Source organism: Protopterus annectens, chromosome 1.part2 (assembly GCF_019279795.1).
Source record: "Protopterus annectens isolate FY-2018-M chromosome 1.part2, PAN1.0, whole genome shotgun sequence".
Taxonomy (NCBI): domain Eukaryota; kingdom Metazoa; phylum Chordata; order Ceratodontiformes; family Protopteridae; genus Protopterus; species Protopterus annectens.
In genome coordinates this window covers 823,799,649-823,813,999 of record NC_056727.1, presented here as the reverse complement: position 1 = coordinate 823,813,999, position 14,351 = coordinate 823,799,649, and the positions used below count along the sequence as shown (strand labels likewise).

The following is a 14,351-nucleotide window of genomic DNA, read 5'->3' as shown; positions in this document are numbered from 1 at the left end:
TGGGGCATTTATAAGCCTAGCCATAGTGATGTGGCTTTCGCCACCCCATGTAATGGTACAAAAGTGTACAGAATAGATTTAGAATACTGTGCCTCTGTCCACTAGTGACACAGTGAAGACCCCTTACATAATAGAATTAGTTTACTGTGCCTCTGTCTAGTAGTGACACAGAGATGACCCCTGGGGTAAACCTACGATCTCCCATCCACTCGTCAAGATTTCTCTTGAAGAGAGTCAGTGAGGGGCTCTGCCTAACATAAACTGGGATTCTGTTCCAGAGTATGGGAAGCCTCTGAGTTATGAATCTGTCCCTCCAGCATGTCCTATTCATATTTGTGCTGAGGTTCAAATCTTTAGCTCTCGTGGTTCTGATGGATTTGGATTTTTTGAGGTGGAGCATGTCCATCAATTCCTGATTGGACATGGCCTTCTACGTCAGGCACAGATCACCTCTGAGTAGGCGGTATGCTACTGAATAGAGTTGGAGTTTCTATAGTCTGGCAGCATATGACATATGTTGGAAACCCTTGATCCTTTTGGTGAGGTAATTTTGGGGTCTCTCTAGCTGTTGCAAGTGCTGGGTGAGGTACATACCAAATGGGGCATTGTACTCAATCATGGGCCAGATAAGGGAGGAGTACAGGGGCACAATGACCTCCTTTGATCTGGATGTGAATCCCTTCATGATAAGGTGGGCAAGGTAGAAAGTCTTTCTAACCACTTTGGCAACATGGGTGTCAAATGAGAGGTCACTATCGACTTGGATCCCCAGGTCTCCGATTACTTTTTCTGTACTCAGTGGGTTACAGCCTATGTGATAATTTGTGGGCACTTTGTTTTTCCCAAAGGGGATGACTATACATTTTTTGGCATTTAGTTTAAGGCCATGACTCCGGCACCAGTTGTCCGTTTCAGTGAGGCCTTTCTGTAGGATGTATGTGTCAGCTGGTGTATCGACTATGGCGCCTAGTTTGCAGTCATTTGCGAACTTTGTCAGCCACAACCCACCCATGTTTGCTTTCACATCTGAGAAATAAATGCCGAACAAGAGGGGTCCCAGGACAGAGCCCTGTGGAACACCACTTGTCACTGGCTTTGAGTCTGACATGGCTCCAGTGATTTTGACGTTATGGGTTCTATCCTTTAGCCAGTTTGCCACCCATCTTGTGACATATGGATTTACATTTAAGCTGTTGAGCTTGTCTATGATGCCAGAGTGGGGTATGGTGTCGAAAGCTTTAGCCAAGTCCAGGTAGGCTGTATGGACAGCTTTGCCCTCGTCAATGGCTCTAGTGACTGTTTTGAAAAAGTCAACCAGGTTTAAAAGGCAGGATCTGCCTTTTACAAAGCCGAACTGGGTGGGATCAAGTGTTTGTAAGTCCCCAATGTCTCTGTTTATTAGTTCCATAATGATTCTTTCCATAGCTTTGCAGACCAGGCTGGTTAAGCTTATGGGGCGGTAGTTACCAGGGTCAGTAGAGGTGCCTCCTTTGTGGAGTGGGAATACTGTTGCTGTACGCCAGTTTTCAGGTACATATCCTGTAGTAAGGCTAAGGTTAAATAGCATTTTTATGTACGGGTTTAGCTCCTCTTGGAGTTCTCGTAGCACGCAACCCGGGATACCGTCAGGTCCCATTGATGCTGTGTTTTTAGCTTTGCTGAGGGCAGTTCTCACCTGGACATCTGAGATGACAGGGCGGTTACAGTCAGCTGGGATGAGTATTTCTTCTTTTGGGGGTGAGGGAGGGGAGAAATTTGCACTGAACCTGTCTGCCAGAATGTTGGCAATATCTATGGGTTCTGTGTATTTTTTGTCATTGTGAACTAACTCTGAACATATCTGAGGGTTTCTGCCCAGGTTTCTAACATAGCTGAAGAAGGCCTTGTGGTTATCTTTAGTGTCCATAATGATTTTTCTCTCAAAGTTGGCCTTGGATGTTTTTATGAGAGAACGTAGCTTTCTACTAGTGCTGATCAGAGATACCTTCTCTTTATGGGATTTTGCTCTGACGTGCAGTAGTTTCCTTCTTTTGTTATACAATTTGTTTATGGTTGGGGTCCACCAGACAGGACGCCTGCCCTTGGTGGAGAGGGTCTTGGTTTTATTTGGGATTGCATGATCCATGCATTCTTGGAGATGTCCGTAGAAAGCATTTGTGAAGGATTCTGCATTGTGGGGTGTGGTTTCCACTGCCCCAGTGGGCTTAAAGGATACCATCTCAGTTTTAAGAAGTGTAAAGTCAGCTTTTGAGAAGTTTTTCACTGTAGTCTTTTGTGTTGGGGGTGGAGGTGGGATATGTATATCCAGGATGATTAGTTTGTGGTCAGACCTCACTAGTGAAGGGTATACTTCCGGTGTGGAGCACTTTGTCCCCATGTTTGTGATGATCAGGTCTAGTATATTATCTCCCCTTGTGGGACAGGTGACTAGCTGTTCCATTGCATTTGAATTTATGAATTCCAGGAACCTTTGGGCTAGGGTGTTTGGGCTAGAATAATGCACCCAGTCTATGTTAGGGTAGTTGAAGTCTCCCAATATGATGGTGTTTGGTGAGACATTCATATCCTCCAATGTCTTCAGGAAGGCTGAGTGGGGTTCCTGAGATTGGGAGGGTGGTCTGTAACATGCTACCAGTTGTATAGCAGTTTTGCCTATGGTTAGTTGCACCTGGATGGTCTCTGATGCTTCATGTGTTGCCACTAACCTGGAGGTGTGGGTGTCCTTGATGAATATGGACACTCCCCCTCCCTTTTTGGTTTGGCTCGAGTTTTTGGGCCGAAACGCATGATACGAGGTATAGCCTGGTAGTGCTGGGGTGCTCTCAGGAGCCTTCAACCAGGTTTCAGTTACTGCACAGACATCGATGTCCTCCATACTGAGGAGTGCTTCGAGAGCCTGCATCTTGAGATTTAGACTTCTGGCATTGAGCAGCATTACCCTTAATTTTTTTCCATTTTTGTTTTCTAAGGAGGTGGGTTTGTCTTTTGAGCCTTGCCTAAAAAAGGCACTATGGGGGAGGCAAGAGCCTTAGCCAATATCCAGAAGCCCAGTGGTGACAGATGCAAGCCATCCCTTGCAAAGCAGCGTGGCTTGTCCAGCATGTCATCCCAAGCAGACAGACATTGGATCCCCCTAGAATGACACCAGTATTTGAGCCAATTATTAAAGCTGGTCATCTTGTCTTTGTATTGTGGCATCATTCTTGTGGAGGGCAAGATGCTGCTCAGGGTCAGGGTCATACCAGCCTGGGCTACATAATCAGAGAACTCCTCTATGTCTCTTTTCATGTAGTCCAGGGAGATACATCTCAGGTCATTCAGGCCGGCATGGACAATGATGGAGTCATATTTGTACTTGCTTTGGAGTGACCTGAGTGCGTGTGTTATGTGGCGAATCCTAGCTCCCGATAAGCAGCTCACCGTTACCCTCTCCTTGTTCAGCCTGGTAAGCGGAATGTCAGTGTGTCTGACTATAGAGTCACCTATTACTAGTGTATCAGGCATGGTGTTTGGCCTTAAGGGCTGTGATTGTTTGACACACTGATTTGTTGAAGTATGTGATGCATGTGTTATGTTTTGAGGTGGTGGATTTTTGGGTGTCTGCCTTGGAAGCCGAAGTTGTTTAGGTATGTTTTTTGTTAGAGCCTCCGAGTATGTCTTTGTGTTTTTATGTGTTTGGTTTGTAGATGTGGTAGGTCTATGTGGGACTGGGTTTGGTGTGTGTGTGGTTACCTTCTCCTCCTGTCTGGTCTTGCCAGTCCTGAGTTGAGAGAGTTCAGCCTCCAGTTTGGCTATATAGTTGCATCTCTCACATGTATTTGTGTTTGTTGGGAGGAGGAGAGGGTTGTCTGTGTACATGAGATAATTGTAGCATTGTCTCAAGATTCCCAGATTAACCAGCTGAACCGGAGAGGATGCCAGCAATCTACCACTCGACATGCTAAAAATTTTAAGGGAGTGCTGTGCCTTTAAGGGAAGTGGGTACTCACCAGGAGTGTGCCTTTAAGGGAAGTGGGTACTCACAGGGAAGGTAGGTGGATGTAGTGCTTACTTTAGTTTGCAAGTGCTTACTTAGAAGAGAGATTTTGAGAACAAGTGCTAGGCTTATAGTAAAGCGATTAGACTAGGTTATTATAACAGTAGAGCTTTCTTAAGGGAAAATTTGAAGAGCAGACTTGGCGGAGCCAGAAAAGTTTAACCTTGTTTAACCGCGCTATGCGCACAACCGCTCAAAAACGCTCAGAGACGGATTTTAAACAGGGAACTTCAAAAGAGCTAGAAATGGTCCAAAACAACCAATTACTACAAGCTCTTGTGCTGAGGTCACTCCTTCAGGGACAGATAGGCTGCTCAAGGCTCCCCACTCCCACTGGTGAGCAAAGAAACTTCCTTCTATCCAAGTAAGGCAATGGACACCACAGGAACTACACCACAGCCCAGAATACAGCAAAGCCTGTATACTAGTCTAAACTAGTCGAGGAGAGGCAGGAAAACAAGGATATTTTTTTGTTTTTGAGATAGAAAGCACACAGAGAAGCAGAAAACAGTAATAAATCAGTTACACAGGCTAGCACACGTTAGCGGGCAGCCTCAACAGTTAAATTAACAAACAAACAAACAACTTTCGACCAATTTTTGACTAAATGAAACTTTAAGTGCAAATAATATATAATGCAACAAACAGTTAAAAAAACAGTTTAAGCTTGTTCAAGGTAAGCAAGAGAAGGTATTTCAGGTAAAAAACAGCAAAAAATACTTAAATCAGGAAAGTAATCGCTTTTCTCAGTTCTCTGCTGCTAGGACCACTCTGCAGGACCACGAGGAGCTGTTGCCGAGTAGTATAGCCAGAAAAAAAATGCTCAGAGGCGGATTTTAAACAGGGAACTTCAAAAGAGCTAGAAATGGTCCAAAACAACCAATTACTACAAGCTCTTGTGCTGAGGTCACTCCTTCAGGGACAGATAGACTGCTCAAGGCTCCCCACTCCCATTGGTGAGCAAAGAAACTTCCTCCTATCCAAGTAAGGCAATGGACACCACAGGAACTACACCACAGCCCAGAATACAGCAAAGCCTGTATACTGGACTAAACTAGTCGAGGAGAGATGGGAAAACAAGGATATTTTTTTGTTTTTTTTTTGTTTTTGAGATAGAAAGCACACAGAGAAGCAGAAAACAGTAATAAATCAGTTACACAGGCTAGCACACTTTAGTGGGCAGCCTCAACAGTTAAATTAACAAACAAGCAAACAACTTTCGACCAATTTTCGACTAAATGAAACTTTAAGTGCAAATAATATATAATGCAACAAACAGTTAAAAAAACAGTTTAAGCTTGTTCAAGGTAAGCAAGAGAAGGTATTTCAGGTAAAAAAACAGCAAAAAATACTTAAATCAGGAAAGTAGTCGCTTTTCTCAGTTCTCTGCTGCTAGGACCACTCTGCAGGACCACGAGGATCTGTTGCTGAGTAGTATAACCAGAAAAAAACGCTCAGAGCACAAAAAGTTGACGTTTGAATATAGGCTAATTAATGCTTTTTCTTAGAGAGAGAGCAAGAGAGAGAGAAATTTTAAGGTCCTGAGAGATAATTCACCACAATCAGGGCTGACATTTATTAAAGTACAGAGTATCAAAATGGTTTAGAACCAACTTAGAGTGCTTTAAAACTAACTTGAAAACAAAATGATTTTTACAATGGTAGGTTCATATGTAAAATGAATTAATCATGTGTTGGAAATGTAGCTAAATTAATAACGTTTGAAAAGGTTTCAATATTTATAAGATGTGATGAAACTTGACGCGAGTTTGTATAATCATGCCCTGAGTGGGTCAATGAAACATAACTTTCTTTTTATTAGTTTCCAGGGCCTTTTGTTGCTATTCTTTATTTAACCAGTGAACAGTGCATTACCTTCTGTCATATTATTACCTGACTGCATGACTATCTAAATTGCTTTATTTATTTTATAATTTGCAATTTTGTTTTGTAGGTCTGTCCATTATGAAGGTGGGGCTGTATCTATTCATGCACGATCGCTCTGGAGGCTAGAAACCCTGCGAGTTGCGTAAGTTATATTTGTTGCTTTTCCACTGGACAGGAATCTGCACTGGGCACATTGTGCCATTGTTGGCTAAATCTACTTTAAATCAGAAAAGTATTTTTCACATTGTTCTTCCCCACATTACCTGGTAGGAACACTGTGACTGACAGCATTTATTTCATTTCATTAAGACATTTTCACTGCTTGCTTATATCAAATATAATATAATATAATATAATATAATATAATATAATACAATATAAGGTACAATGGTGGTGCAGTGGTAGCGTTGTTGCCTCACAGCAAGAGGTTCTCCCATTCGATTTCTTAGCTGGAGTGTGGGGAGTGCCTTCTGTGTGGAGTCTGCATGTCCTCCCTGCGGTCGAGTGGCGTTCCGAAAGACATGCGTGAATGGGCGTGCCTTCGTTGATGGTTGGGTGTCGAGCTGGCAACTCAGCACTGTAAAAACCTACTGACAGTCATTAGTGGACCAGAGTTCCTTTGTGGCGACCCCTAACCTGGAAAAGCCAAAAGACAAGCAACAACAACAACAATATAAGGTACAATAAAAACACACTTGTCAGTAGTAACTTGGTTATCAATTAATATAATTTTTCCTAGGTACCCTGCTGTTGAAATTGTCACCATTGCTGTCATATTATGTAGAAACAATTACAGCAACCACATTGAATTCTTAATGACAAACATTTAATCTTTATTCCATATAGTCTATCAAATTCTTGAATTTTGAGCAATTTGAAGCAAACAAGAAAGCTAAAGGTTACCTCTTCATTTTGAAGATCAAATACTTTCCTTGTTCTTTTATGTGAAACCATGGCTCTGACATCTCTGAGCTCTCTTTTTCAAATATATGAACTTTTTAAATATGTTTCAAGTGAAATGTGCAGTATAAATGTACTGGCTGTTAGTCCCTTTACCTATTCTTGACAGTCATGACTGTCATCAAAGTTCCTTTCAGGATAGGATGCAGAACACAAACTACATCTTACCTTTCTTTAAAATCTCCACACGAGTATTTACAGAGAAGTTGTGGTTAACAGAGAAATGTTGGCTCGATCCTTTATGAGATTACTTGAAGAAGAGAGAGATCCTTCTTGTTGCAACGTTGAAGACAAGCCACTTCTGAATGGATTACAATATACATATGACCCAGTAATAAATAGGTTATTGACTGTGGAAAACTATCATATCCTCCTGAGTCCACAGAATGTTGAATATTTTTAAGGACCGTAATAAGCAGTTTTACACATAAGATGATATAGCATATGAGTGACAGGCATGAGAAGGTTTCTCTTGTTAGTTTACAATATGTTTACATATTCTGTATTGCAACTTTATAAAGAAAGGAAAACAAAAAGGAAGCCTGTTAAACATAGTCATTCCTGACAGACTGTTACTATTCCACCAGAGATGTGGGGGAGGTTTACATGAGGGTCTTATTTGAGGACATGCTGTTTTATTCTATTTATACCGTCCTTAGCTTTAACCGTCTTATGATGTTAAGATTTCTGAGAATGCAGATGTTATTGTTCTTTAGCTATTATAATGCATCATGCTCATGACAGCAACCTTTTAAAAACATCATGAATTTTGTGACCTCTGTATACGTCTGTGATAGCAAGTGTTTAAGCATTTGTTTGATTACCTGCAATAACTACACTGTAATATGAAGTTATTTGCAAAACGGACATAGTAATGTTTCTATAAAGGCTTCCTATTGAAATGTCTGCACTCAAATAAAAAAAAAAAAACACAGGAAAAGAGTGAATTTTAAAAATTTGAAACTTACTTATATATACCAACTCTTAGATCGCCATACTTTGGAAAAAATGAAATATTCTGAGTACTGGTGTCTTGGACATGTGTGTGTGTGTGTGTGTGTGTGTGTGTGTGTGTGTGTGTGTGTGTGTGTGTGTGTGTGTGTGTGTGTATATATATCTCCATATATATATATATATATATATATATATATATATATATATGTATATATATATATATATATATATATATATATATATATATATATATAAATTTATATATATATATATATATAGGTTTACTAAGTCCATTCTTTTGGACAGTCAGTCTTTGTATTTCGGGACTCACTCTGGCGGATTGCAACATTTCAAATGGTTACCCCATAGGGCATCATATTTTAAGTAACTTTATGAAATTTGATATATTTTTTTATATGACTGTGTGTAACCTAAATATATCTATTTAAAATGTTTGTTGGGGTAAAAGAAATACAAAGTTGACAGTAGCATTTTAAATGTTATGTATGAACATGCATACAACTCTGACTTACATACTAAGTCATAAAAAATTATATTTAAGGATATTATACTATAAGAGAGTAAAATACAAAAATGCAAAGTCGAGAACAGTATCTACCCTTGCATTTGACTGTATAAAGAACGTTCAGACAATTGTGTTGTAAAAAGAAAATCAGTAAATAAAAATTACTTTGTGTAGACACTGTCCTTTATGTTTAATGCAACACTCAGAAAAAGATCCTTCTCTTACATTTAGTCAAGGTAGGCTAGAAGATGGGAAAGAAATCCTGAAGAGTTTCCTTGAGAAAGAAGTAACTGACTGTCTTCTTTAATAAACTTCTGAAATTACGCTGCATGGAAATTTGTCCAGTAACAAAGACGGAAAATGCAGTCTATAAAAGGTAATTTATTAGGCCATTGAATGTGATGTGGTCAAGTTATAATTCAATAAACTGAAAATAAGTATGATGTTCACTGAAAAAAATAGCAAACTGTAAAAAAATGGGCATCACTTAAATTAATTTATATAAGGAAATTATAAGACAGCACTAGAAGTTCAGTGACATGCTGACTTTAATGTTAGAACTCTGATGTTGACTGACACTTGGGAGAAAAGGAAAGACTCATTCCCAAACGTTTTAGGACAGCAGGATTGTAATATTAAAGAAAGGTTGTGCCCCCTCCCCATACAAGCAAGATCTTATTTTAGATATCCTACATTATGATTATTTTAATTTCAGTTCACTTATTTGTTGTTATTGTCAAATGAATATCTAAAAACTAAGTTTCACTTAAAAAACTTTACTGAAGTAACAGTAAGCACATTGGTGCAAACCATTAGAAAAGCATCACCAATGGGTTAGAATATAGCTTCATGTACAATCAAAAGCAGCACAATTGCACTACATTTACCAAACCAACTGATATTGCCAACATCCTGGCAGATAGGCTCAGTGCTATCTTCAATTCCCCCCTCACCTCCCAAAGGGCCTATCCCCATGCCCATACCAGATGATTGCAACCCCCCTTAAATCACAGCCACACAGGTGAAGACTGCACTCTCCAAAGCCAAGAACACTGCATCTGTGGGACCGGGCAACATCCCAGGCTGCGTACTTCACGAACTTCAGAACGAACTGGCACCCCACCTAAGTACCATGTTCAACCATAGTCTCACTTCAGACTTTGTGCCTAAGGAGTGGCACACAGTGACAGTTATCCCACTCCACAAAGTGGGGGCCACCACAAACCCTGGGAACTTCTGCAAGGTCATGGAACGCATCATCCTAGAGCTTATAAACAAAGACATAGGTAACCTCCAAACTCTGGACCCCACTCAGTTTGGGTTTGTAAAGGGTAGATCATGCCTGCTAAACCTGATTGACTTCTTTGAAACAGTCACTAGAGCCGTAGATAAGGGTAAGGTAGTGCATACTGCCTATCTTGACCTCGCCAAGGCTTTTGACACCATCCCACACTCTGGTATTATAGATAAACTCACTGGACTATGCATAAATCCCTATGTCTCAAGATGGGTGGCCAACTGGCTCACTGACAGAACCCACACAGTTAAAGTAGCCGACTCCAAATCCAACTTCAGACCAGTGACAAGCGGAGTACCACAGGGTTCTGTCCTGGGTCCTCTCCTGTTCAGTATCTACTTGTCTGAAGTCCAGGCAAATACAGATGGTCGCTGGCTAATGAAATTCGCAGATGACTGAAACTAGGAGACATAATCGATTCACCTAAGGATGTGGACATTCTACAAAGAGGCCTCACTGAGACTGATGCTTGGTGTCAAAGTCATGGCCTAAAGCTCAGTGCCAAGAAGTACATTGTTTTCCCCTTTGGGAAAAATGCTGTACCCATGAACTACCACATAGGCAGTAGCCTACTAAACAATGAAAGTGTGATAAGAGACCTTGGGACACATGTGGATAGTAGTCTTTCCTTTGATAATCACGTTGCCACAGTAGTCAGGAAATACTTCTACATGGCACACCTCATCACAAAGGGCTTCTCCTCCAGAAAAAGAGAGGTCATCGTTCCTCTCGGCTCATCCCTTATTAGACGCATCATAGAGTACAATGCCTCATTTGGCATGTACCTTGCAAGACATCTTCAACAACTGGAAAGGCCACAGAAATACCTCACTAAGAGGATTGTTGGCCTCAAACAAATGCCATACTCTGACTGTCTCACAAAGCTCCAGTTCTACTCCATCGCATATCGCCTACTCCGGGGGCGACCTCTGCCTAACATACAAAGCCATATCTAACCCAGACCTGAGGGACATGCTACACTTAAAAAATCCCAATCTCTCCAAGCCACATGCTCCAGGAACCTAAACCTTGTCACCACAATAAACAGAACATGCTGGAGGGATAGATTCCTGTCCCAGAGACTTCCCCTGCTCTGGAATAGGCTGCCCATTCATGTCAAGCAAAACTCCTCATTAGCCCTCTTTAAGAGAAATCTTGACAATTGGATGGGACTTTCATGCTTATAATATAGACTCATATATATATATATATATATATATATATATATATATATATATATATATACTGGTTTCCTACTGTTGTAACTAACATTCATCATCCAGTCACTAATCTGACCACACGGTCACTTAGATACACCAGTAATAACCCAGAAGAGCCTGCAATATGACATTCATCCTGCTGATAACTTTTGTATATGTCCATTGACTGATGTATAGTGTATGGGCATATGTATTTGATGCCAGGCAGGTGCTCAATTAGCATGTGCAAAATTAATTTAAAGGCTGAATATCATCAGTTAAGCTGTCAAATAGATGGACAGATTACAGCATTTGAAAGAAGTGTTATCTGAAACACAAAACACTGTTTTATTCTGATAGGCTTATTTTCTATCCTAAGCCTCACACTATAACTCACAGCATTTGAAATGTCAATAAAATTAATGTAGCAAACTTAGACACCTAAATGCATAATATAAAATAATTCAAAAATGATCTTTAAACCATCTTATGAACAACGTGAAACATGAACAGTAAAATATCTGAATTTTCATAAGTTGAAAATTAATCTTCAAAAGGGTTTTATCTTACCATTTATAGTTAAGGTAAAGACTACAGATCAAACAAAGATTACTGTTAAGCTGTTAGCCCCATGCAATGTTAGGAAAACCTAGGTCAATACTCCTAGAGACACACACACACACAGCACTAAACAGCAAACAACCCAATGTGGAGTGTGGACCGTTAAGTGTTCAGATATGTAGCAAGGTGTGCACGGCTCTGGCATTCTGAGCAAAGGACTGCATGATAAAGTAGTGGGAGCTGCATTAAACAGGTACAGTGGAGGAGTAAGAAGTAAGTCACACTTGCAAAGTTCATGTCATCAAATTGATGGACTTTTTTTGAGCATTTTATTATTTCATATAGTCAGACAATGTTTATCAACAACAACAAACACCAACACATTGATGTAGTCAAGGAGCTGAGATCACACAAACACAAGAAAATACTTATTTGAGTGCAGTAAAGAATAATGCATTAAAGAAATAAGGTCATTGCTGAAAGCAGAGATATATGCCAGAGTTTGACTACATTACTTTGAAGTCCAGAACATAATGTGTAAACTTGAAGAAGAGAGCACAGAAGATGAGTAAAAACCCCCAAGGTAGTGTAAAACTGAGGACTAATTGATTTAAATCTCAAGTAATAGATATTTACAGGTATGTAAGATAATGTCAAGCATAGATAATGGCTGAACCCAAGTATTATGGCTATAAGAAGGACATGTAAAACAGTGGAAGAGTACATATCTACTGGAGGTCATTGATTGTGGGAGAGTCTACACATGTTTGGGATGACAATAACTCCAAGAAATCTGCACATATTTTAGCATTGAGAGTAATCCATGTGGAAACACAGGAGGAAGTGAGAGAACTTATATAAGTGGGAGAGGCTGTGACAAAGCATTTACCTCTTCTTAAAATCCATACATGCAGCCCCTGAATGTGTTAGGTGTTTCTCAGGCCGATGCAATATAAGCCTGTACAAGTGCTAAGAACTGGTGCAACCACATAGGATAGCCTTTTTTCCAGGAATTAGAATTAGGGAGATAACTGCCCATACAAGAAATTTAGAACAAGAAAGAGATTGGTCAAGAAAAGGGATGAACCAGGAGGCAGCTTTTGTCCAAAACCGAAAAACTGGGGGGACAGTCTCAAAATTTATGAACACCCATAAGATCAGGCTGTTCACAGGTTTAGCAAGCAGATGTTCTTCATGTTTCACTGCTGCAGTCATCACATTTGGGTTATCCCTGCCAGGTAGCAATCAGTCGGCCCGAATACCAGAGACATAATATTTCTGCGTTGGTTGCTGTTGCTCCAGGACTGATGTCAGGTCATCAGTGGTCTAAAAATAGGCAGCCAATGCCATTACATCAGTCTTTCTTGCCAAGGAGCCCAAAGCAGAAGCAGTTTGCACGAGTGCCGGCCAGCCGCTACCTGAGTTTTTTGTCTTCTAAAGCTAAGTACCCCATCGGGATCCTTTTTTCTTGCTCTAACTGATGTCAGAAAAAGTTAACAATTGTCTCACCTGTGAAAAGCAAATACTACACCGAGACTTTCATTCCTACTGTGTCACTTGTTTAGGCCGAGACCACAATGTCCCCCACTGTTGCTTTTGTGCTTTGTTCAACAACAGAACTATACATCATTGGGCCCTTATTGTAGCTAGATATTTTCACTCTCAGTCCTCGATTTCCGAAATATGGCTTTGGTAATCCATCCGACAACCGATCTTCTGAAAAAACATAAGGATAAAGACAGAGACAAACTGCACAGGTCCAAGACTGCCGATGACGCTTCCGTTTAGCTAGTCGTCAGTTCTCCGGTCCTCATTGAGGTGCTTTCGCAGCCCCTGATGCCCGCTTCTTTGGATTTGCAGACCGCTACCGAGACCCTTTCGGAGTCTGGTATGCCGTGAGACTCTTCTTCGACTTAGGACCCTGCGGATGTCTTTACCTTGGATGGGTCTGGAGCTGCTGAGCAGGCACCAGCTTCCGAGAAAGTACTTCGCACTGCCTATACTCGACACAGACTGACTACTTCTTTCACGTCTGCAGTTCTTTTGAAAACTACAGAGTTTCTAAGGCGCAGGGTACGAGCCACAACCAAAAAAAAACAATGACCCAGTCTCAGGCCCATGCTTCCTTGCCTCAGTCTCAAATGCTTAAAATGGCAGAAGACCTTATAATGCTTATCAGGGGAAGCCAGGCTACCCCTTCCAAATGAAAAAGAGACTTGTCCCCATTAGTTTTATCTGAACAGGAGTCCAATGACTCTAATGCATCTGAATATGAAGATATGCAACCCCTGTCTGCATATGAGGATTTTGATGCAGAGGAATCCATCCCTTCAACCACTCCAGCTGAGGACTTTTCCTTTGGGGAAACCCTACATACTTTAAGGGAGCATTTCCAATGGGAATGTCAGGACTATTCTCAGTCAAAAAAGAGACTCAGGGAATTCTAAGATCTTCCACAGCACAGACCTCTGGCCATTTCTCCTATCCTGGATGTTATGGATGATGTTTTTACGGAATCCAGTGTGACCTCTGACACCCTCCCTCCTGCTCCCAGGAAACCTGACAGGTACTATAGAGTCCCTGACTCTCACAAATTTATTTTCAAAAATCCTACTGCTGACCCCGAGGTCATCTCTCAAGGACCTAAAGGAATCAAAGCAACTTCAGCTAAGAATCCCTTCCCCTCAGACAGGGATTCCCGAGCATTAGATAGATAGATGGAGTAAAAAATAATACACCTCTACTACTCTTGATATTAGAGCATTAAATTGTCAGTTCCATATGCTGAAATATTAGCAACATACCATGGAACTCCTCAAACAAAAAATACCTTCTTTCCCTGCTTGTGCAGAAAATAAAGAGTTACAAGAGTTAATGCATTCTGCAAGTCAAGTAACTAACCTTATAATGTGGTTTTGATGCCCTAGAAGC

The 14,351-nt window shown here is 40.7% G+C and overlaps 1 protein-coding gene across 1 annotated transcript in view; it reads left to right on the top strand.

The window, feature by feature from the left end:
* The window catches only part of RYR2 (ryanodine receptor 2), a 6,224,161-nt gene that overhangs the window by 1,830,227 nt on the left and 4,379,583 nt on the right, over nt 1–14,351 (top strand). Inside the window, exon 11 of the mRNA XM_044059048.1 lies at nt 5,991–6,065. Within this exon, the coding sequence (XP_043914983.1) occupies nt 5,991–6,065 (75 nt within the window). The remainder of the gene's footprint in view (nt 1–5,990; nt 6,066–14,351) is intronic.